Source organism: Trypanosoma cruzi, genomic scaffold, assembly GCF_000209065.1.
Source record: "Trypanosoma cruzi strain CL Brener 1047053516791 genomic scaffold, whole genome shotgun sequence".
NCBI lineage: Eukaryota > Euglenozoa > Kinetoplastea > Trypanosomatida > Trypanosomatidae > Trypanosoma > Trypanosoma cruzi.
In genome coordinates, this window is record NW_001849435.1 from 71,735 (window position 1) to 96,241 (window position 24,507).

The following is a 24,507-nucleotide window of genomic DNA, read 5'->3' on the forward strand; positions in this document are numbered from 1 at the left end:
TTCAGCGAGCCACGAAATATTTGCCTAACACCCACATCAATGGCTTACTTGCTCTACACCCCACATTAGTTTGAGACGCTGGTGCTGCTGCATGTGATGATGTTTATGGTGTGATTGCCAGCGGGTGCTTTGCTGTCACTTTGACTTACCCTCGACTTGTTGAATATGTTATGCGTGCCGACAGCACGAATTGGATCCGCGTTGTTGTGAGGGACGCACCCTTTTTGAGCGGTGAGTGCGCTGCGGCCATACACCGTCATTGGGAGAGAGGGATGCCCATCCGCATCAACGTATCCACAAGGGACCTGGATGATACCGGGAAGCATTGCATCTCAGAGAGGTACCACGCAATGAATTCATTGAATGGCAATTGCGAGTGTGAAGGTGACGTTGTATCCTCTGCGCACGGGATCATTCTCGAGAATGAAGTTGTCCCTGCTGCCTTCAAACTGCATGCGGATCGTCTGCTCGTGCAGCCACTGGAGGGTCCTTTGATTGTACCCCCATTTGCCACGGGCAGCGTCTGCATTCGGTTCACGGTGCGTGCTGGGCATTGTTCCACTGGTGTTGCCAATGCTGACATGGTGCTCTCCGTGGCAGAGCGCTGTCGGTGGTGGTGCACTCGACGACTGCCGTGGTGGCTGCGAGGAAGCCCCGCGACAGCGACGACATTGATGGCATGGAGCTGCAGGATGGCGATGGTGACGGGAGGACGCTGGAGTCGCACTGGTCTCAGCGCCACGCGAAGGATGAGTGGATGTCACCGATTGGTTGTGCCGGCTGCTGCACGGAGCTGACGCTGGCCGCACTGGCTGACCCGGGCTGCATGAGCGTGAAGTGGGAGATGGCGGAGCCGATGCGCTGGTGAAGGAATTCGTGCTGTGCGCTGCTGCAGAGGAAGTGCTCCGCACCAAACACGAGTGAATATCCCCAGATGTTCTGCGAAGCGGGCGTTCATGCCAGTCGCTGCACGTTGGATCGGTATTCCAGTGGTTGGTGTGCAGACGAATTATCCATGAAGAGTCAGCAAGACGCTCGATGGACAGTTGCCCCATCACTGGTCCCGCACTGGATGTGAGAAATGCTGCCGCTGTTATTTGGAGGGGAGAATATTTGTCTGCGGTGCCTGGGGACAAGCCCGCTTCGTGGTGTCTGGACACGCTTCCCACCAACACGACGGATGCGAGGGACCCGAAGGAGACACATCTCAGTGCTGCAATGCATGCGGCATTGCGGTGCCTCGGCATGCGGGTGCGTCTGAGAGTGACTGAAGAGGGTAACGCCCGTTGTGCCCCATTCACGGCCGAGGCGACGATTACGTGGGTTGCTCCGCCCTACGACGAGGGAAAAGCTATTTGCCGTGACCACGCGCAGGTGTGCACGATATCCGCCACCAGCGGCAGCCTACTTCCCGTGGTTTCGTGGGGTGGCGAGGAGAGAGTGTGTGGAGCTGGACGGTTTCACCGGCATCTACTGAACAAGCTTTGCTACGGGCATCCGTCCCCGGTCCAGAGAGCATTGGGACCGGCCGTGGCACACCACCGAAGGATGTGGACACGGCTGCTCCCCAGAAGCATCCGTCGCCAGAGGAGAGGGAATTCGCCTCAGGTGCCACGACGGCAACGGTGTGCTCTTGCCCAGCGACACCGCGGGTGCGCCGCAGGAGGCGGAGAAGAAGCGCGATCTTCCGGACATCGACTATGTGACCGCCGATGGTGTGACGTCTGTTGTGGGAGAATCATTAGGAGATGAGGCCGCCTGCGACAAGGACGGTGGCGGTGCCACAGCCACGGGACCCAGGAGCCCTGATGCCGCTGATGACGCGCAGGGCGCCGTGGACCCTCCGCCGAGGAAGGATGATGCGGCGATGGTGTGCGGGGTTGGGAGGCCGACATGAAGGACGCCCCGCCTCCGATCCACGGCAACAACAGTGCGGCGGCTGCTTGTCCCTTTCCGGTGCTTCTTCTGCTTGCCGCTGCCGCCGCGGTGCCAACACTCAGCAGTGGGTGCAAGAGAGAAAGGCCTATATCAACTGGCATGTTCCTATCAGTATATACATACACTCTTCTTGTCTGTATACTTTGTACCAGGGACATGCTGTATGCACTCTCCCTCTTTTGTTGGTTGCTAATGTGGCGGCACCACGCGTGTATTATGGGTTGGGATAAGAAATTGTTTGACTTCTTCTGGAGAATACTGTGGGGTGTTTGTGTGCGTGTGCGAGGGATCTGTGTGGTTTGATTTCCCTATTTTTATTTACCTGCTTTGGCATTGTGTAATGATACTTCCCTTCTTCATTATGTGTGTTCTGAAGTGTTGCTAGGGCACCGGGAGTGGACGCCTGTGGACGCACGCCGTGCATTATGCGCTACATTGGTGGGAGGGGAGACTGACATAACTGGCGGGATTCAGTACGGCGCTTTTCTGCCCACGGACCCTGCGGCCGCAGCAGCCTGAGTGGCGCTTTGCATATGGACATGTGGATTGTTTCTCTCTTGTGAGGCCTTTTTTACTGCGTGTCATTTTCCGCTCGGGTACCGTGCCCGTGGCAGCAGCGGCGGCATCAAAAGGGCTGTGTGTGTGGAGAGTCCTTGATTGAGTGCCTGTCTTACTTCTCTTTTCTGTTGATCGATTGTACCGTGTGTCGGCCAAACGGTTGACATGACGTTCTTCTGACGGCGGGGTCCACGTGACATGATGTTGCGTCGCGTGCTTTGTTGCGGGTGTGTGATTTCCGCAACGGTTTTTGGGCGGTTGCCTGTTGGGTCGTTGAGGGCGGCGCGGCGACGGGTGTGGATGGACCCGATTGAGTGCCGTGGCTGTTCGTGCAGGGGAGCCGCGGGAAGGAGGAAGGCAGCGGAGCGATGGACTCACGAGGAGTGCGGTAGCGTGCAGCCATGAAGATTGGCGACAGGGAACTCACTGCCGCTGTGAGTTGCCGTGTGTGGTGTTTGTTTCTGTTATTATTAATTTGCGCTGTTGGATGTGGCCGCTGTGGGGGAAGACTGTTTTTTGTTTCTTTTTCACGCCGTTTTGGGATCCTTTTCCGCACCGGCATCACTGTGTTCTTGCCGCACTGTTGCGCCCTCTTTCCCTTCCATTTTTGGGGCAGCTGCGGGTGGGTTTTACATGCCGTGGAGTTGTGTGCCGTGCTGTCCGGTGTTTCATTGTTGCCTGTTCTTCCTGCGTGCACGCGTCACCCATGCTCATGACAGCAACCCTCATGCAAACGCTACTCCTCCTTTTCCATGCTGCTGATGTGTGTGTGTTCTCATCCTCCTCTCTTTGTCCCTCCCTAGACTGTGTGTGCAGCCGTGATGATGATGACTGGCCGTGTGCTGCTGGTGTGTGCCCTCTGCGTGCTGTGGTGCGGTGCCTGCGGTGGTGAACCATCTGAACCACCTTCTCCAGCTCTTCCGGATACTGCGCCCGAAAAGAAGCCTCAAAAGAAAGAAGGAGAGGCCGTCGTTGGAGGAGTTGACCAAAGCAGTAAAGAGGTAGCGCCTAAAGAACCCACACCAAAGGCGCCAGAATTAAAGGAAGTGACAGAAAAATCATTACAGGAAAATGTACCCGGAGGAGGAGCATCAAAAGCGGCAAGTCCAACGACGGACAGCATGGTTCAAAATACAGAAGTTAAAAATGAGGAAGAGGAAGACGAAGAGGAGAATGATGAGGAAGAAGAATTGGAGGAAGGGGAAGAAGAAAAGGAAGACGGAGAGAACGAAGATGAAGAACACAAAGAGGATGATACGAAAGAAAAGGGGGATACAAAGAAAGAAGAAGCTGTTACCGGCATCGCAGAGGGGACGTCAGCAGGCGGTCAAGAGCAGCCAAGTTTATCTTTTGCTGCGGAGGGAGCATCGAATATAACAAATCCCAACAGCACACCAACAACTGGAGACGATGACCCAGCAGCTGATGGTGCAGGGACGGTAGAGGGAAAACAAAATGAAAATAAAGATGCCAATCCGAAAGAAACACCAGTCGAAGCCACAGCCATGAAAACTACAACGGCGACGACTGGCGAAAGTGACGGCAGCACCGCGGCCTCCCACACCACCTCCCCTCTTTTGCTTCTTCTCCTTGTTGCGTGTGCGGCTGCGGCTGCGGTGGTGGCCGCGTGAGAGTGAGTGTGAGAGAGCCGTGCACCGCCCGCACGCACACACTTCCTTCTCTCTCTCTCTCTGTCCCCTTGCATGGACTCTCGCCCTCACCTCACCCCACGAGGCACACACATAATGTGCCCATTGTATATATGCATGCACACCCATGCAGGCCCGTTGGTGCTCTCTTTTGCACGACACGCACCGCTGCCGTCCTGCCTGGCTGCATGGGCGGAGCACCGTAACTGTTTCTGTTTTGTTTTTATTGCATTGAGTGGGCGACCTCTCTCTCTCTCTCCCTGTGTGTGTGTTTTGCTTTACGGGAGCAATGAGAGTGTGTGTGCGCTGGTCGTCCCACGCTTCGGCTTTTTGTTTTTTTTTATTGTTTTAATTGTGTTGTGGTTGAGTGCACCCATTCCGCCGCTGCGTGTGTGTGTGTGATGATATGAGTAATTTGCGTGTGTGCTATCCGCTTCTCTGTTGTTGCCCTTTTTGGCTCTCTTGTGTTCCATACATCTGCTCTGCAAGTATAGGCGCTGACAAACACACAAACGCATGCACACGCTGTGGAGCGGCGTGAATGATGAGGACGCGCACACGCACAATATTTTGGCTGCGGCGGCCCTTTTGAGGGGGGATGACGGAAGACTGCGATTTTATTTTCTTGCCGTGCTGCGAGCGTGATTTTCTTGGCGTGCTGCCCGTGGGTGGCGCGGCATTGAGGGAGCCTGGGAGATATGCGCGTGGATTCACTCCCGGCAGCTGCACGTGCCGACGTGTTCCTCCCGCTGTGCGGGGCGATGTGCGATGGAGGGTGTGGGAAGAGACAACAGTAAAACGACTGGCGATGGCGCGTTGGTGTTGCGAAGGGCAGTTGTACCCTTCTGCATCTCGGTGATTGTTTTGTGTGTCGGCGTAGCTCGGATAGTGCTGACGCGTGGCAGAAGCGCCCGCCGTGGCTCCTGGTGGTGGCAACAGTCGCTGTGTGTTTCCGGTGCACTGTTCTTCCTTCTCGTTCCGTGTGTCTGTGTGCGTGAGTTGTCGTTATTGTTGGGAGTGAATGCGGTGCGGGTGGTGATGCCGCTCACTGTGGATGGGTGGCGGTGTGTTTCACTTCTTTTTCTGAACCACTCACACACAAGGGAAAGAAGTTAATACCAAGCGCTAAACGCTACTGTGGAATTGTAAGACTCTGAAAGGAACAACAGCACACACACCGCCCACACACACATATTTACATGCTCTCACGTGTTGCTGCAGTCAGGGCACCCCGCACACACAACCGTCGCCGCGTGACCGGATCCAGCGGAAGGAGGAGGGAAGGAGGAGAGAGTGAGTGGCGGATGCCCAACATGTCCCGGCATCTCTTCCTCTCTGCGGTGCCCCTTTTTCTTCTTCTTGCGATGTTGTGCTGCAAAAGTGTTGGGGCTGTGGCTGCTGCAGGATGAGAGTCACGTCAGGGCTCTTCATCGGGGAAATATTTTGTTTGGAGAGATGTGAAAGATGGAGAGAAGTGAGTCCTCTCCATGCTCCCAGTCTTGTTGAGATGGATGGTGAGGTGTTTGCCGTTGCCGAGGCGTGGTGCGAGAAGGATAGCGTTATTTTTCCTGCATTGCCTCACAATTCATGAAGTTGGACGACAAAAGCCCAAAAGCCCTGGAAGCAACTGAGGTGAGGACGGAAGTGCTGGAGGAATGTCCAACCGATGGAGGGAATTGCGCCTCCAAAACAGAGGATAAGGATGATTCCCAAGGCGGGACGAGAGTACATGTGAGCCGTCCAACAACAGTTGTGAGGGGAAATGATATTTACATGCTTGCTGGAGTCTGCATGAGTAAAGGTCTCTCTAATTGTCAGGTAGGTGTGGCTGGCGTGGCTCAGTGGGGACTTTTGCTGGTGAAAGGGAACGTCAGTGGTGTGGATGAAAGTACCAAAAGAATTTATTGGAATGATACCATCAGTATTTTGTGCAGTGTTATCGGTGAAAACGATGACACTTTGACAGGACACATTGGCGGTGGCGGATCGGGTGTTAAGATGGAGGACGGTACGCTTGTGTTCGCAACGGAAGCCGTGAAGGAGAATAAGGTTAATGGCACTGCGGAGGATAGAAGGAATAACAATGTTTCGCTGCTCATATCCTCCTCGGATGCTGCAAATTGGATGCTGTCGAAGGGGATGTCTGACGGTGGCTGCAGTGATCCCTCCGTGGTGGAGCGGGAGGAGAAGGACAAACTCGTGATGATGACTGCGTGTGGTGATGGCCGCCGCAGGGTGTACGAGTCCGGCGACAAGGGGAGGCCGTGGACGGAGGCACTCGGGACACTCTCGCGCGTGTGGGGCAGCAACCGTAAGCTACATGAGAAGGGCGTTGGGAGCGGGTTCATCACAGCGAAGATTGAGAGCAGGGACGTGATGCTTGTTGCTCTGCCGGCTTATTTCGAGAAGGGAGGCGCTCAAAAGGGTGAACTCCATCTTTGGCTGACGGACAATACGCACTTTGTTGATATGGGGCCGATATCCGGGAAGGACGATGACGCTGCAGCTAGCGCCCTGTTGTACAAAAGTGCTGGAAGTGGAACTGATGAGGAGAAGGAGGGGTTGGTTGCACTGTACGAGAAGAAGAAGGTCGGTGATGAAAAACCATCGCCCGGTATGGTCTCTGTGCGTCTGACTGAGCGGCTGCAGCGTGTGAAGGATGTGCTGGCGACCTGGAAGGAAGTGGACAAACGTGTCTCCCAGCTTTGCCCTTCTAAAAGAGCTCTGGAGGTTACCTCACCTGAAAGTGCCTGCAAAAACACTGAGACCACGGCTGGGCTGGTTGGCTTTTTGTCCGGCAACTTCTCTGAGAACACATGGAAGGACGAGTACCTCGGGGTGAACGCCACAGTGAATAATAAAGCTGGGGAAGCAGCGGCAACAGTGGCAACTGAGAATCCCGATGGTGTGACGTTCCGGGGTGCGTGGGCGGAGTGGCCCGTTGGCGAGCAGGGGGAGAATCAGCTGTACCACTTTGCGAACTACAACTTCACTCTTGTGGCGACGGTGTCCATCGATGGTGTGCCGACGAAGGAGGGTCCCATTCCTTTGATGGGTGCGAAGATGAATGGCGATGATAAGAATCCAGTACTCCTGGGACTGTCGTACGACAGCGGAAAGAAGACGGGGCAGAGCAGCGATTGGGAGACACAGAAAACACACCAATTGGCCATTGTGCTGCAGAACGGCACCCAGGGCTCTGCGTACGTCGATGGTGTGCGCGTGGAGGACGAAACGTGTAAATTGGAAAATACGGATTCGAAAGAGATCTCACACTTCTTCATTGGAGGAGATGGAGGCAACGCAGAGAACACAGAGAGCCAAGGAGGCGTGTCTGTGACTGTGTCGAATGTCCTGCTGTACAACCGCCCGTTGACATCCGAGGAGATTGCAGGGCTTGCCAAAAATACAATTACTATTCCGAAGCCGGAAGAACCGAAGACATCGACGACACCTCCTCGTTCACCAGAGGTAAGTGCACCAGATGTGGAGAGAACCGTGTCTCGAACCAATTCTGCCGGTCAACTGCCGTCGGAGCAGGAACAGCCGAAGGGGAGCAATGGTGCGGGTGCTGGCGGCGCATCCACACCAGCGACTTCTACCGCCGTGACTTCTTCAGGAAAGGAGCCCGTAAACCAGCAGATATCTGGAACCTCTCCCAGTGGAAACAAAAATGTGGATTTCTCTTCCTCGTCTGACGCCGACCCAGCGATGCTGACAGGGAGTGGAGAAACGGTTCAGGGAGATGGATCACCCCAAACTCCTGAGGCGACCGTGAGCTCTGGTGCGGATGGGGAGACGACGGGAGGAACGGATGGGCAGGGAGAGGAGGGAATCCATCCACAGAACGGGGACGTAAAGTCTGCGGCACTCAGCAGCAGTCTCGGAAATTTGTCGCAGGGGAATAACAGCGATGCGTGTACTGTAAGTGAGAGGAGGGCGCTGCCGCTGCTCCTTCTGCTGTTGGGACTGTGGGGGTTTGCGACTGCGTGAGGGATGACTGGCTGCCGCGTGGGACAATTGCGACCTCCCAGCAGAGAACTACTATTCCCATGGGAACAAATTTCACTCATAAATCTTTTTTTTTTGCCTATTTTAAAATCCTTTTACTGTTTGCTTCTTTTTGGTTGGTTTTACTTTTTTTTTTCTCATCCCCCATCCCTTCTCTTTTTTTGCTTTTGGGGCAGTCACTATGGACTTTTTTTTTCTTTTCTACTCTTCCCTCTTTTAATTGTTTCATGCTGCACTCTTCCTGCGAGGGGTGCCGTGTGTTTCCCGCCCAACTGCTCCACTCGCACACCCACCGACACGCTCATGACGACGGCCCTGTGCGCCTCGCCTGCTGCACGCATGAGGAGGGGCCGCGACGAACGGCGCGCTGAGGGAGCCGTGACGTGTGGGCGTGCGACGAGGGCCTGTGGGGCGGCGCACACATTTCTTCCCTCTTGTTTTGTTTTCTTTGCGGCCAGGGCGGGCAGACACCCGCAGCGCCACACACACACACAGCCACACCCTGCCGCCGTGTTTTTTTTTATTTTTGCTTTTGTTTAAATTTCTTGCGCCGGCAGTCCCTTCGGTGTCGGCCTCTTGAGCATTTCTCTCCCCTCCGATGATTTTTTTTCTTTTGCTGCGCTCACTCTCCCGATGGAATGACGCGACTGCCGTCGTGTCTGCGTGCTTCTCTCAGTCCCCACACACACGAGTGACTGTGCTCTGCGGGCCGCACTCACGCGCCGATGGGAGGGCTGAGGGGAGCAGCAACACGCAGATGACCCCATGAAATATAAACGATGCGCGGACACATGGAGGGTCGGACGGTTGAAAGACATTTAAATATCTTTTAATTTTATTTTCGGACAAAATGTGCGCAGACAGTTTGGTGTGGCCACACGGCAGCCGGCTGCTTTTTAAATTTGTGCGGAACAGTAATGGACGACTTCTTTTTATTTATAATTATTTTGTGTGATGGGGTTTGTATAAGACGAAGGGGAACGTTCTTTTTTGTTTTCAATAAATCTTGTGTGAATTGTCGCTGCTCGGTCTGCAGTGCAGTCATGAGTTTGAGCGGTCTTTTTCCTGTTGTTTCCGCCATGCATCTCCGCTGTACATTTTTGTGCGTCTCTCCGCATACTCTGCTTCCTCTTTTCTACTTCTTTGCTTTGTGTTTCTGCAGGCACACACAACCACACACACAAGATGCACATTGCAGTGGATTTGGATGCTTCTTTTGTAGTGCATGCTGGCAGTTGCGTGTGGCGGCTGTTTTCTTCTTCCGTGGCCATGAGGAGAAGGGAGGAGAGGGAGTGCGCAGCCCGAGTCTCCTTTCCTGCGGGTTTGATGCACTGCGTGTGACTGCGTTGAGTTGGGCTCCGTGTTCCATGGAGGGCGGAATGGCAGGAAATTTTGTTGCCACGTCATGGATGGATGAGGTTTTGCTTCCGCTTCTGCCTCGTGTGGTGGGTGCTTGCTCCGTGTGCGTTGTGTGGTGGCCGCGGGGCTTTGGCCATTTCTCTGAGACAGCAGGAATGATCTGGGGGAGATGGTGGTGGATGCCGTCTCGTGGTGTGTGAGCTGTGCGGCTGGGCCTGCTGCCCTTTCCTCATTTTGTCTGCTCTCTCGCGCTGCATCCGCTGTGCCCCGTCCCTCTCCCTCTTGTTGCATTCTTTTTCTTCTGTCCCACCGATCAGCTGGCTGACTCCAGCGACACCAATACCGGTGATGATGACGATGGTGACGGTGCGGCACCGTGTTGGTCCTTGCGCTCTCGTGCTGCTGCTGCACTTCCGTGTGCGTGACGGCTGCTGGGATTCCTGGAGTTGTATCTGGTGATGCGGATGCGGTGGTTGTGCCGGTGGATGTGTCGTGTGCTCCGAGTGACGGCAGCCTGAGCTATCGCGTGTGTGTGTGGCGTGGACGAAGTGTTCCGCTGCCGGTGCTGAGGCTCAGTGTGAGAATTATACTTTCAGTGGCTTTGATGTGCACATGCACTGCAGGGATGGTGAGCTGGGTGCTGTGTGTCATGTGGCCCATGCGGTGCACACATGTAGCAACTGTGCTGTCAGCTGTGCAACGGAAGAGGAAGGGGCCACCGTTGCCTTCACGATGAATGTGACGACGCATAAATACGCCGGCCCTATGAATTGTGGTGGCGTCAATTTTCCCCGATGGAACCATCCATCCGCCTGCACGGAGCAGCGATGCTGACCGGACGGGCATCTGTCAGTTGCCGCCACCTCGTGAAGGGAAGGATGACACAAAATCTGGTGGGACAACTGCGCCGCAAGTGAATGCTGAGCCGTCACGTCAACACGAGGATTGGCGACGGTCTGCGGCGGCTGACGGACCCAACACCGTCGATCCGAGTCCCGCATCCAACACGGCGAAAAACACGTCTAGGAAAAAGCTTCGCATTGCAACCGATCCGAAAGAAAACGTGGCTTCAACACCACCCAATAGGAAGCCTAGCATTGCCATGAGTCGGAACATAGAAATGGATCCGAATGCATTCGTGACGAAGACTGCGCTCGCCACCGCGTTGAGGAAGGCAGTGGGCTCGAGGGATGCCCGTAAGAGTGAGGCCGTTGACGGCAGCGGCGAGCACGTTCCTGGGAAAATTGCGGGAGGAATGAATGGTCAGAACGTCCCCGGAACACCAAAACGGCATCAAGAAATGTGTCCTTGCGCGATCTGGAGCGGCGTGAGTCCAGACGGCCGCCTCGTCCTGTTTGACGACGTGAAGTTGATACCACTCGATTCAACTGGCGGCCGCACTGCGCGTGTGTGCGTGTCTCTGGCGTTGCTGCTGCTTCTTCTGGGGTTGTGTGGAGTTGTGGTAGTCCTTCGAGCGAAAGAGGGTGGAATTGTGACTCCCCACGGGGGATATTTGCCGCATACTTTGCGGTTTTTATGTTACTGTTTTTTCTCCTCTTTTTTAATGATTTACGGATCGCTTTTTAAACCTTTTTTTCTTCTTTGTAATGCTCTTTTTGATGCTTTTCCACTGGAGTAATAAGTGCCCTTTTTTCTTCTCATTATTTAATGTTCGGTTGATGTGCACTGGAATGGGCGACGTGTTTTCTCTCTTGTGTGTTTCTTTTTTGCTGTTGCCCACACGCGGTGCCGGCTCCGCTGCTGTGCTTCCCACAGACTGCGGGAACGGGGATTGGAAGAAGAGGCCGGATGCCGCGTGAAATGTGAGGGATGTTGTGTGGGCTGGTGGAGTAATAAGATTTTTTTCTTTTTTTTTATTACATTTTTTACTTGTGCAGGTAATATTTATGCGCACGTGATCGTCTTGTGCTGCATGGCACACGAAATGGAAGTCCTACTGATTCATTTTAGTTTCTTTTTTCTTTTTTAAAAAATCCCTGCGGACTTCTTTTTGTCCGTGCCGTGTCCACTGTCATTGTTTGCCTCCGTGTGTCGTTGGGTGTCCCTCTGCTGGCTGTGTTTCTGAACTGCCCTCATATCTTTTTCTTCTTTTCTGCTAGAGGCGCCGATGGTTTGCGACGACGGTTGTTTGTGCTACCCATTGCGATGGCACGAGGGTGACTGGGCGCCGGCCTCCTGAGTGCCCTCGGAGGGAGAAGATGGTGTGCGCCGTGCCTCACTGTGAGTGTGGGACGCCACTAGCCGTGCGGAGAGAAGTAAATGGCTGTGCGGTATGTAATTGGATGCACCCCGTCGCTCTCGTTGCCGCCGTGTGTGTGCTGAGCGCATGGCAGTATCTTGCGGTGCGAAGTGGATGGCATTGCTTCCGCGTGTGCCCTCGTGCATGTGCTGTGCGGCGGGCATCTCTTCCCCATGACACCGCCCTTTTGTGTGGGACAGTGGAGGGAAGTGGAGATGTGTGAGGGAGTGAGGGTGGCCGTTGTTTCCCCACATTTGCTTCTTCCACACACGTGGCGCCTCTCGGCAGCCTCTCGCAGCACCCAGGCCGTGGATTGAGAGAATGTGAGGGTCTGCTCCAAGTACACGGAGGACGACAAGATGCAGTTCATGACGGCCAACCTGATCGGCCTGTGGTTGCAGCGCATGGAGCACGTGCGCGAGTACACGTTGGGTGTTGCGTTCATGATTGGGGAGGAGAGGCGGCACGACACTGTGGCGCTGTGGGTGTTGCGCGGCTGAGGCATGCCGACGATTGTGAGGGACGTGGAGGACACGGAGCTGTTTGACTGGGAGGAGGTGACGGACTTTGCGGCGCAGCGGGAGCGCATGACGGACTGCGTGTGCTGGAGGGGCGCGTCTTGAAGTGGGCGTGGCGTGCCTGTGAGGGACTGAGGAGAGGGAATAACAGCAACAGTGACTGTGAGAGTGTGAGGAACAGGGCACTGGCGAGGAGCACCTCTTTTTTTGATTGTTGTTGAACCATGCCCACCCAATTGTTGTTGTGGTGCGTGACTCTCGTTGCTGGATGGGACGGTGCGTGGCTGTGGGAATTGTCTCTCCTTTTGCTTTTGCTCTGCGTTGACGGGGAGTTACTTTTGCTGAAGGCTACACGCAAGTGACAGGAGTGGTGGCGATGATGACTGGCCGTGTGCTGCTGGTGTGTGCCCTCTGCGTGCTGTGGTGCAGCGCTTCGGTGGTCAATGGTGATGAGTCTGATGAGAATGTGGATTTTTCTTCTGAGAGGTCCGAAGCCCCACAAGGTGGATCATCTGAAGTTATGGATGGAAGAGAAGGTTTGGATCACAAGTCCTGCTCCGTGGAGCCGGGGTCGGAAGGAAATACCGCGGAATGTACGAAGGCGACGACAAACGACACAGATGCCATTCCTACCGATCCGTCATTGCCGTCACACAAGTCCAGTGACCCAAATCCCCAAACAGGCCTACAGCCTCCTGCTCCACCTACCGGTGCTGGTCAGAGTCATCAAACCAACCCAGTGCAAGATGCAGGAGTCACGCGGCAAGTACGGCAAGATGTTGAAGAAGTAAAAACAAAAAAAGACTTGAAGAGCAGAACAAACAGAAAAACAAAGAAAGTCACGAAAAACAATCGTCACGTGAGGACGCTTCAGTAATAAAAGGAAATCAACTTGTAGGACAAGAAGCAGCGCTACAAGGAGACTCAGCGCAGCAGGAAGGAAAGCAACCGGAAGTAGAGCCAGGACAACCACAACACGAGACCGACGTACAGCACAGAGGATTATCCCAGCATGACCATTTACTTCAAGGCCATGAAGAAGTACAGGAAAAACGACGCCGGGGGGAAGAACAACCGCAACTACCAAAAGCACAAAAAGAAAAGGTGCCGACTGCTTCAACGACAGAGCCAACTTCAACGCCACCGTCACCGCCACCTGTAAAACCACAGGGCATGCAACAGGAGGGATCCGCCGCCAGTTCATCAGATCCATTGAAAAGGGAAATTCCCTTGGTTTCAACGAAAAGTAAATCAAATGAAACCATTGACCCACCGTTGCCACAATCTTCTGCAGGAGAAGGTGGTGCTGCTGCCGCACTTGGGGCAGACGAGGAAGACGCGAACATTCGAAAAGATGCCGAATTTCCTGAATCGGCAGCTACAGAAGAAGACCACCAACATAAACATTCCCTCAAAAATGACGGAGAAACAAAGAAAGAGAAGACCGCCTTTGGTCCAAATAACACAGCAATTACAAATGACAGTGACAGTGACAGCAGCACCGCGGTCTCCCACACCACCTCCCCTCTTTTTCTTGTTGCGGCTGCTGCTGCTGCTGCGGTGGCCGCGTGAGAGTGAGTGTGAGAGAGCCGTGCACCGCCCGCACACACACTCGTCCTTCTCTCTCTGTGTGTGTGTCCCCTTGCATGGACTCTCGCCCTCACCTCACCCCACGAAGCACACACAATAATGTGCCCATTGTATATATGCATGCACACCCATGCAGGCCCGTTGGTGCTCTCTTTTGCACGACACGCACCGCTGCCGTCCTGCCTGGCTGCATGGGCGGAGCACCGTAACTGTTTCTGTTTTGTTTTTATTGCATTGAGTGGGCGACCTCTCTCTCTCCCTCTGTGTGTGTGTTTTGCTTTACGGGAGTAATGAGAGTGTGTGTGCGCTGGTCGTCCCACGCTTCGGCTTTTTGTTTTGTTTTCTTTTTGATTTTGTGGTTGAGTGCACCCATTCCGCGGCTGCGTGTGTGTGTGTGCCTGCTGCCGTGGATTGGAGTGTGTGTCGTGCGTGGTGTGCGGCGTACGGTGCATGCCTGGCTGCTGCCCTCTCCTCATGTGGTGTGCCCTCTGTGTGTGTCTGCCGCACCTCTCGTCTCCCCTGTTGCTCTCAATTTCCCTCACTGTGCAGATCAGCTCCACACCACTGAACGACCACACTCACGATTATGATGACGTGCCGTCTGCTGTGCGCCCTGTTGGTGCTTGCCCTGTGCTTCTGCCCGTCCGTGCACGCGGGAGACACTCAGCCTAAAGCTGCCGCTTCTTCCAAAACGGCCACAATACCGGCATCAACTATGTCTGGAGCTAATGGAAGCGTTACCAGTCAATTGACCCCTTCATCAGTGACACCACAGGAGGCCGATCAGCTAGGGTCATCAAGTAATGGGGCCGCTGCGGAACGCGGAAATACTGCGGGAGATGCAGGGAATTCGCCCAGTCCGCATTCGCAATCAAGTGGTGCGCATAATACGGTACAAAGAGAAGGTACGGAAGACACGACTGGACCAATAAGTGGCAACAACATCCCTACAGAACAAACAAATAAGAAGTCTGAAGCCTCTGCTCAGACAACGACAACGACGACTACAACAAAGGCACCAACCACGACCACTACTACAACAGAGGCACCAAGTACTACGACTACTGAGGCGCCAGCTGTGTCGACCACCAGCGCACCGTCACGTCTTCGCGAAACCGACGGCAGCCTCAGCAGCTCTGCGTGGGTGTGTGCCCCGCTGGTGCTCGCCGCATCCGCGCTGGCGTACACCGCTGTGGGCTGAAGAGGTGTGTGCGGGCTGTGCGTGCCAGCACTCAACCGCGGGGATTTGTGCGCGTGTGTTGTGGTTCACTGTATAAAATAAGAGAAAATAATGATCTTGTTTTGCTTCACTTGCTTCTGCTGCCGTGCTGTGTGCTCCGCGTTGTGCCCCGCATCCGCCACGTTGAACGCATCGCGGACACACTCATAAGCATGCGCACTGGAGCCCTGGGTTTGTTTTTCTTTTTTAATTTCTTTTTAATTATTGCTTTTTATTGCTTTTTAAACTTGTGGTTTGCGGTGTGGTGTGCGAGCTCTGCAATCGTACTGATTCCATTTGTCTCGTGGTGTGTGCGCCGCTGCTGGGATGCTGCCATTTGTTGCTGTGCGTGGTGTAGCGGCTGTGTCTATCTTTCTGCTTTTCACTCTGTTGACGTGGTGTTACTTTTGCTGAAGGCCACACGCAAGTGACAGGAGTGATGGCGATGATGACTGGCCGTGTGCTGCTGGTGTGTGTCCTCTGCGTGCTGTGGTGCGCTGCTGGCGGTGGGGATGCGCGGAGGAGGCCGGCAGAAGGACGGGAGGCAGGGCGAATGCGTCCGCCGTTGGGGAATGCCTCCGTCAAGGGATGGACGGTGTGCGTGCCGTTGTGGATGGCCGTCGTCGTTGGAGGCGTCAACACTCTGCCGTGGCTGTTGCTGCTGCTGGTGGTTCTGGTAATGATTAGGATCATCGCAAAGAGAACGACGACAAATTGAAGGGATTGTCTTTTTGAGGCCACACGTTGCAAGCAGAAAAGAAGAATCCAGCAGGAGGACGGGAAGAATTTGCAAAAGTGCCGGGAGGGGGAAAATAATTTGAAAGCAGACAAGAGTGAACCAAATTTCGAAAAAGACAAGGCGACTTCAGTCGTCAACCCCGCCAATCCAACTGGAATTCAAGAGTTGGCAGACTTGCCATTGACTGTTGCGGGTGGCAGTCAAAATCCAAAACACGCTGAGCATGGACTTTTCAACGCCAATTCAAGGCTTGTGGGCGGCGTGTCAAAAGACGGCCAAACAGAAGGTGAAAATGGCAGGGGAAATCAACCACCACCACCACCACCACCAAAAGAAGGCACAGAAGCGGGGCCATCAAAGCCTTTAGGATTAACTGAGAAACGGACACCAATTCCAGTGGAAGAAAACTTAAGGCCGCGAGACGGAAGTCACTCACACAAAAGGAGATGCTCGAAACGAAAGATGCTTCAGGGCACGAAGAAGGAGAAACAATTTCCTCGGATACACAGCGGAGTGCATCCAAAGAAATTCCAGAGGCTACAACTCCATTATCCGCCTCCAAATCTGGCAGCGGTATTGCCGGAAGCACGGTGGGGAAGGGTGGTGTTAACAATCCTCAACCTCCTGCCGCCTCAGTAACATAACATGATTCCGCGGGAGATACTGGCCCCGCTGCCCTGCCAGCCAGCACCAGTGAATTGCAAGCAGAAGAAATACCCAACGCTGGTATAATTGCCACGACAAATGATGACGACAGCGACAGCAGCCCTGCAGCTTCTACTGCTGAAAGGCCTACCGCTGGCACAAGAAGCACCCAAGCCTCTGGTGATGCGAGTGACCTTGAACAGTCTAATAACGACGACGTCAATGATGACGTGGCACACAAGGATAAGACTGTGGAATTTGAAACCGCTTCAGGAAACAGGGGCACTCAGGCAGATAATGCTGAGAGATACACAACAGTACCAGAAAACGCCACCAATAAAACGAGCAATACAGAGACCATAACTGACAGTGACAGCAGCACCGCGGTCTCCCACACCACCTCCCCTCTTCTTCCTCTTCTTACTGTTGTTGCTGTGCGGCTGCTGCTGCGGTGGTGGCCGCGTGAGAGTGAGGGAGAGAGAGCCGTGCACCGCCCGCACACACACTCTTCCTTCTCTCTCTGTGTGTGTGTCCCCTTGCATGGACTCTCGCCCTCACCTCACCCCACGAGGCACACACATAATGTGCCCATTGTATATATGCATGCACACCCATGCAGGCCCGTTGGTGCTCTCTTTTGCACGACACGCACCGCTGCCGTCCTGCCTGGCTGCATGGGCGGAGCACCGTAACTGTTTCTGTTTTGTTTTTATTGCACTGAGTGGGCGACCTCTCTCTCTCTCCCTCTGTGTGTGTGTTTTGCTTTACGGGAGCAATGAGAGTGTGTGTGCGCTGGTCGTCCCACGCTTCGGCTTTTTGTTTTATTGTTTTACGTGTGGTTTGGTTGAGTGCACCCATTCCATTGCCCTTTTTTCGATTCGTGGCTTGCTTTGACGGTGGACGCCTAAATTGTTTGCTTTTTGTGTATTATTATACTGTTCCTTTCTTGTTGAGAGAGTGTCAGCCTCTTGTATTCTTGTAACGCCACTGATTTTTTTTTTCTTTTACATACGCCGTGCGTCAGTTGATTCACGCTACTCTGCGGCCTGCATTGCTTTTGGTTCTGCTTGTGATGATGTTTGTGCTGTGATTTGTCGGCGGGTGTCTTGCTGTCAGTCTGACTTATCCTTCGTTCCTTGACGATTTGTTGCGTGCTGACGGTGCGTGGGCGTCTCTGGTGATAGTGAGGGCCGCATGTCTTAGAGCGCAGGATGCGTCGCGGGTGTGCGGCGTCGTTTGGAAGTACCGATGGGTGACCATCCGCATCCAGGCGTCATCAACGGACTGTGAGGGCAGCAGGAGGCACTGCGGCTTCTTTTGGCTTTGCACAAAGAGTTTATTGGACGGTGCGTCTGTTTTCAATCTTTGCAGCTTTTGTGGGGAAGGTGGGAGGCTGAGGGCATCAGGACTGAATTCATTTGGGTGGCTGCGTTCCGTTGACTTGCGGCCAGTCGTGGCGCTCTTTTGGGGTTTGGCGGCTCGTCTCTTTTGTTTACTTCCCACCGCAGCACGTGGAGGCCACTGATCCGAGGGACATTTGTTTGACCGCGTGTGAGCCGCTGCCGTGCGTGGTGCATGGACTATGTGATTGTGTGGGGAGGTGCATGGAGTGACGAATACTTCTGTTTGGCGTGTCGCGGTGTGTCGGAATGATGTTCGGATGACATGTGGAGGGTGTTGTTTGTGATTTGTGTTTCTTTTCTGGTGGAGCCGACGTGTGTGCGGGATTGTGGCATTGCTGGCTGACAGCTCCACGTTACTTTTCAGCATTCCTGGATGTGCTGAGGAATGACGGCTGGCGCCCAGCGTGTTGGTGCTGCTGGTGGGAATAAGTGCATCGGGAATAGGCCACTTTCTCTTTTCCGTGCTGGAGCCGACGAACTGGCACGAGTGCACCGGCTGCAGGCTGCCTGCCAGCACGTGTGAGCAGCGGATGCACGCACACACCGACGCTCATCGCAAGGGCTTGTGCGATCACGGTGGCTTTTGTGGCGTGCTTTTGTGGACGTCATTCCGTCGAAGAATGTGTGAAGCAAACGGCTGACTGCACACGAGGAAAATAAGTGCGTGCACTGTGCCGTGTTTCAGCGTCGATGGCAGAGCGACAGGAAGCCCGTGCTGGCAACTGAGATCTTTGCGTTGCGAGGGATGTCGGTGTTGATTTTGGATCGTCGAGGGTGAAGTGATTTTGCTGCTGCCCGTGTGTGTGGCCACTCCGGCGGAGAGCGGACACAACAGGGAGGGATGCAGGCGCTGTGTGTGTGTGTGCAGGTGCCATGCAACAACGTCACAACAAACATGCTGCGACTCGGTGACCCTCACATCGTTGTGGTCCTCACGAACAGCCGAGGCACGGCCCACACCGATGCACTTAGTGGACGGAGTGAGGCGTCTTTCGAGGCGCTGCAGGGAACAGGATGTGTTGACGCAGCCACGGCGTGCATGGAGTGTCACGATGGCACAGTCAGCTGTGGCTGGTGGAATAATTGCTTCTCGGAGGCAACAGAGAGAGAGAGCTGCTCCTGCTGCTGGCGTCGTTGCTGCCTCTTGTGGCCTCCCATGCCGATTATTGTCTGTCCGCTGATCATGGGTGGCATGCCTCCACTAGTGACGTCGTCTGCAGGCATTCCACAGCACCAATGAAACACACATCACGTCGCATGCTTTGGCTGTGGATGTGGTGTCTTGAATGCTGCCGGCATTATTTTGCCCGACTCCTTTTTAGTGCTTTGCGACGAATAGATGCGTCGCCGCCCGAGTCATTCGCTGCAGCTCCGTGTGTTGTACTGCCAGCACAAGACTCTCTTGTTGTCTGACGTCTGGCTGACAGTCCAACACCACTGCGTTGGGACATGCAAGGATGTGGACTGCCGCTCACGGTGCTGGGCACCGCTGTTTGGATGCGGCGGCCACACGAGCGGATGTATTGTGGCACAATCAAATGCGTGAAATATGCGGAGTCACGGCGGCTGCAATAATATCAACGGTGTGGCACCACGGAATGTGTGAGGGGGTGATGCATGATGAACCACAGTGGGCGGCATGCGAGGGAAGTGCACCGCGACGGAGCGTCATCCCGCCCTCAGCCTGCAGGGGAATGTACGCCCACAAAATATATGGACGAGGCACCACCAAACACACATGCCCTTCCGTGCAGCAGTAAATAGGAGCGAAGGTGCGTTCTGGTGCGTGGGAGTCCACTCACATATTTTCATCTCCACCGCAATAAACGGTGAGGAATCATGTGCCACAGCAACGAACGGAGGAAATAAAAGCACCTATTGCAGCACTTTACCAGCGAAAGGCAGGAACAACATAAACCGAATTATTGGATGCACCAACACAAGAAAAAAATGCACAAGTGGGAAAACAAATAATTGTGCACCCTGCGGAAATTCTTGAAACACACGATCCAGGCATGAAGGTTTGCTCTCTGCAAAAACAAAATGAAAAAAAGCATGAAAACATCCGCCAACATCCAAACAGAAAAACAAATAAATGATTGCTTGCATTATTACATCCCTTGCGCTTGTTTTTGCGTGTGCGGCTGCTGCGGTGGTGGCCGGGCCTGCATGAGGTGGTCTGCGATGAATGTGGACGAAGGCCCACTGCAAATGAACTGTTTTTGTGGTGAATATTGGCTGCACTTCCCGTGGACCAACAATCCGCGTGGTGTGCGGGGATCTCCTTTTGTATTGTTACTATGCTTTTGTGTTGCTGTGTGCGCTGCACCTTCTTGTGTGTGTGCGCACCCTCCGTGAGGGGTGCAGACACGACGGACCGCTCTCGCCGTATGTGCATGCGGTGGAGCCTTGTGTGCCGCTCCTGTTTGCTTCTCCCTCCTCCATCTGTGTGTTGTTGCGGCAGGGCTGTGTGTGTGTGTGTGCCTGCTGCCGTGGATTGGAGTGTGTGTCGTGCGTGGTGTGCGGCGTACGGTGCATGCCTGGCTGCTGCCCTCTCCTCATGTGGTGTGCCCTCTGTGTGTGTCTGCCGCACCTCTCGTCTCCCCTGTTGCTCTCCATGTCCCTCACTGTGCAGATCAGCTCCACACCACTGAACGACCACACTCACGATGATGACGTGCCGTCTGCTGTGCGCCCTGTTGGTGCTTGCCCTGTGCTGCTGCCCGTCCGTATGCGTGGCAGAGGCTATGCGTAAAGGGTCTTCCAATACGGCCACGAAGAATAAAAAAGCGGAATCAGCTAGGCCTGAATCTCCTGAAGCCGCCCCCAGTCTATCGCTCCCTTTGCCAGGGTTGCCAAGTAAGGAGCCTGTTGTGGAAATAGAAGAAAGTGTTGGAGGGGGAGAAATTTTGACCGTTCAAGAACCGACAACAGTTACGGAAAATACGAAAGAAGTTAAGAACGGCACGACTGGACCAATAAGTGGCAACAACATCCCTACAGAACAAACAAATAAGAAGTCTGAAGCCTCTGCTCAGACAACGACAACGACGACTACAACAAAGGCACCAACCACGACGACCACCACCACTACAACACATCCGCCAAGCACTACGACTACGGAGGCGCCAAGTACTACGACCACCCGCGCACCGTCACGTCTTCGCGAAATGGACGGCAGCCTCAGCAGCTCTGCGTGGGTGTGTGCCCCGCTGGTGCTTGCCGCATCCGTGCTGGCGTACACCGCTGTGGGCTGAAGAGGTGTGTGCGGGCTGCGCGTGCCAGCACTCAACCGCGGGGACTTGTGCGCGTGTGTTGTGGTTCACTGTATAAAATAAGAGGAAATAATGATCTTGTTTTGCTTCACTTGCTTCTGCTGCCGTGCTGTGTGCTCCGCGTTGTGCCCCGCATCCGCCATGTAGAGCGCATCCCGGACACACTCATAAGCATGCGCACTGGGGCCCTGGATTTGTTTTCTTTTCTTTTTAATTATTGTTTTTTAATTATTGTTTTTTATTGCTTTTTAAACTTGTGGTTTGCGGTGCGGTGTGCGAGCTCTGCAATCGTACTGATTCCATCTGTCCCGTGGTGTGTGCGCTGCTGCTGCTGGGGTGCTGCCATTTGTTACTGTGCGTGGCCGTGCGGTGGTGTAGCGGCTGTGTCTGCTTTTGTTTTTCTCGTGCTGTCGCAGGTTGGCTCCGCAGCGTTAGGCGACTCCACTGTTTGTGATGATGACTGGCCGTGTGCTCTGCGTCCTGTTGGCTCCTGCAGTGATGCGCAGCTGCTCGTGCGTGTGAGTGAGGGCTGCCGCGACGGGGTGCGTGTGCGGCCGCGGGTGATGGCGCGGTGACTGCTGGGCACGCGCGGGGTGTGATGGCTGCGGAAGGTGGACCCGTGGCCGGTGGCTCTGGACTAAGGGGAATGTGAACTCTGAGGACAATAGCAATCAGGAAGACGAGGAGGGTGGAGGAAACACCGCGGGTGAGGGCCCCAATCCCACCTCGGCAGGACCACTCACTGCTCCGACGAGGCAGGACCAATCCAGCAGCGACCCACTGCGAAGTGGCCCTTGCAATCCGTCCGGCACTGGCAGCGCGTCTGCTGCTCGGATGCGTGCAAGTGGACCGGAGTCTTTGGGCGGAGGGCACGCCGCAGGCACAACATCCCCACGCTCCGACGCACCTCAGCAGGCAGCGGGTGGAGTGCATGCTGGTGGCGGGAGGACCTCCCAGGGCAGTCAGGCTTCGGAACAAACCGTCACGGGACAGTCACAGGCGCCAGGGACGGCGAAGGAAGCACCGCAGGGCGATGAAGGAGGAGAACCCAGAGCGCAACACGAGGCCGACCAAACCACAAAAATGACTGTGGTGACCGCTTGCGCAAAAACAGCGGTGGAAGAGGAGAGCCGCCAGCGGGATCGCAAGATGCACCACGTCTCTATAGTGGCGGGAATGCTCATTATTATTATTTTTCCCTGCTCTTACCGACATGTCTAGCCGCACGATGTCATCAGGGTGCCGAGGGGATGGTCGAGCAGCGACATGAGTTTCCTGCTATGAGGCAGCTGCCATTGGGAGAAGCTTTCGGTGCGAAGGTCCTTCTTAATGCCCAGCCGTTGGCGCACAGCCAGAGCGTCTGTACATTCCGGAAGCAGATGGTGCATTGTTTTCTGCGGGCTAATTGTTGCGCTTGTGGAGGCTGGCTGATCCTGCGGTAGCAGTGATCGCCTCCTGGCACTGCTGCTGCGGTGCCGATCAGCGTCTGGGTTCTGTGCGCAGCGATTTCTGTGCTGTGCGGTGCCTTTTTTTGTGTGGGGAGGACCGTGTCGCAGCAATCGCGGTGGAGGTCGGGAAGCGGTGGAGGGCGTTCCGGATGAAAGCACCGACAGTGACCGATGTGGTTCGTGTGTCCCACCACTGTGGCGTCACAGTGCGGGCATTTCTTCTTTCGACGGCGTGTGGAGGGCCGTCTCTCCACAGGCGGTGCGTCGGCCTCCCTTGTCGTCGGGGGAACAGCTTCCGTCCCGGTGCGGTGGGATCGTCGTTGGAGCGCATGAAAGCGGAGTGTTTCGGTGAGATGTTGCGGAAACGGCGTTGGTTCGTGCAGTCTCTCGCAGTCCAGTACAGGCGACCCCAGAGCTCGGATTCCCCGCACCCTTCCCGTGCAGTGTGTATCCGTTCCTGTCAGTCGAGGGCTTCCTGAGTGATTATGTGCTTGCCGCCTGGATCTGATGGCCTGGCGCCGCCAAGCAGGTAGTGGTGGGTGTCCTGATGCATGGTACTACGCCACTTGTTGGTGAGCTGGGTGTTAATGCATGACAGCAGGTCCGTGTGCCGTATGGGTGCTATTCCATGCTCCGTGTGTTGCCCGGTTGCCGTGGTCTGCGTCGCATGCTGATCTGCAGGCTCGTTAACGTGTACTCCGCAATGTTCGTAGCAAAACTGCAGCTGCACGGACCAGCCAGCACGCGTCAGCGACAAGAGACGCTGCCAGAGCCGATCCTCCGTCCAGTCGGTATGACTGTGCGGGCCCTTGGTGACGGCGGCTAGAAGGGACTGACTGTCTGTAACCACAAGCAGGGTTTTGTGTCTGCGCTGGATACGAGGGGCACTCAGCCTTTCCATGGCCGGGAGCAGTGCACGGGACTCCGTCGTGCGGCTGCATGGGCGTGTGCCGCCGTTGGTACTAACCTTCTCTGTTATCTTCGAAAGTTGCGGGGATGAGAGCAGTATGCCAATCCCGGCTGACGTGGGAATGTCAACACCGCTATTCTTCGTAAGTATCCACGGTCCCCAGCGATGACGTTGCACCTTGTCGCGGTGCTGGGCTTTAGTTGCGTATAGGAACTCCGCAGCAGGGCGTTGCTGCGAGCACGACGGAGACCAAGGTGACTTCACCCCCCGAGAAGGTTCCACGCCATGCCCGGTGCGGGGAGGTGAGGCGGTCTGCCTGCAGACTGTCGGACAGAACTGCACGACCGTTTCGCAGCGGCCACTCCGTTGATATCGCCCGTGGCGGTGACGTTCACAAGAACCCTGCCACCGAGGAGGATGGCTTCATCAATATTTGGCTGCTTAACATTGCAGGCCTCTCGTCCGTAAAAAAGATTGCATTTGCGGCGCGATTGGAGCAGCGTCCACCTGACATCGTTCTTCTGCAGGAAATAAGTAACCGTGTTGACGTGGCGACGAAATTATCTGGCCATAATGACTGCCTTCAGGCCTCACTGGGCGCGGTGGTGGCGTTGCCGTTCTGGTGCGCCACTCTCCACCGTGCGAGCGCCCGTCGCTCCCTGGCACTGACCTCCTGGAGACCATTGCTGTCCGTGTATTTCCGCCAGGCTGTCGCAGCATTTGCGTGGCGAGTCTCTACAACCCTCCCACAGCAATTGGTCAATAATCCGCATTTATCAATATCGTTTGTCGCTTGGGCCCGAAGAGATTATCGCGGGTGACCTGAATTTGCATCGTGAACTCTGGGACAGTCATATGCACCATCAAGGACTGGAGGCGATAATTTCGCCGCTGTTCTAATCTATATGGATTTTGGGCTGGCAAATTACCCGACACAGGCAACACGGATCACACATCGTAATGCCTCGTCCCCTGACGTGACTGC

At 55.0% G+C, this 24,507-nt stretch overlaps 4 protein-coding genes and 5 pseudogenes across 4 annotated transcripts, besides 8 other annotated features; all 9 read left to right on the top strand.

The window, feature by feature from the left end:
- Positions 1–24,507: part of a sequence feature (areas not merged during assembly with more than two copies in the genome that could not be assigned to a particular haplotype) that runs on past the window's edge.
- On the top strand, positions 524–1,021 carry Tc00.1047053510583.122 (annotated as a pseudogene).
- On the top strand, positions 3,318–4,127 carry Tc00.1047053510583.130 (mucin-associated surface protein (MASP), putative; the record flags this gene model as incomplete). Its single annotated transcript, XM_813209.1, has 1 exon — positions 3,318–4,127. One exon carries the CDS (start codon positions 3,318–3,320, stop codon positions 4,125–4,127), a length of 810 nt encoding a protein of 269 aa, XP_818302.1.
- Positions 3,645–3,737: a sequence feature (GA-rich).
- Positions 5,343–8,138, top strand: Tc00.1047053510583.140 (annotated as a pseudogene).
- Positions 10,618–11,154, top strand: Tc00.1047053510583.160 (uncharacterized protein; the record flags this gene model as incomplete). Its single annotated transcript, XM_813210.1, has 1 exon — positions 10,618–11,154. One exon carries the CDS (start codon positions 10,618–10,620, stop codon positions 11,152–11,154), a length of 537 nt encoding a protein of 178 aa, XP_818303.1.
- Tc00.1047053510583.171 lies at positions 12,113–12,433 on the top strand (annotated as a pseudogene).
- Positions 12,670–13,863, top strand: Tc00.1047053510583.180 (annotated as a pseudogene).
- Tc00.1047053510583.200 (mucin TcMUCII, putative) lies at positions 14,470–15,084 on the top strand (the record flags this gene model as incomplete). Its single annotated transcript, XM_813211.1, has 1 exon — positions 14,470–15,084. One exon carries the CDS (start codon positions 14,470–14,472, stop codon positions 15,082–15,084), a length of 615 nt encoding a protein of 204 aa, XP_818304.1.
- Positions 14,872–14,925: a microsatellite.
- Tc00.1047053510583.209 lies at positions 15,542–16,954 on the top strand (annotated as a pseudogene).
- Positions 16,150–16,171: a microsatellite.
- On the top strand, positions 20,559–21,146 carry Tc00.1047053510583.220 (mucin TcMUCII, putative; the record flags this gene model as incomplete). The annotated part of the gene is made up of 1 exon (XM_813212.1): positions 20,559–21,146. The coding sequence occupies one exon, from the start codon at positions 20,559–20,561 to the stop codon at positions 21,144–21,146; it is 588 nt and encodes a 195-aa protein (XP_818305.1).
- Positions 20,928–20,987: a microsatellite.
- Positions 21,372–21,407: a sequence feature (AT_rich).
- Positions 22,357–23,690: a mobile genetic element.
- Positions 24,118–24,507: a mobile genetic element.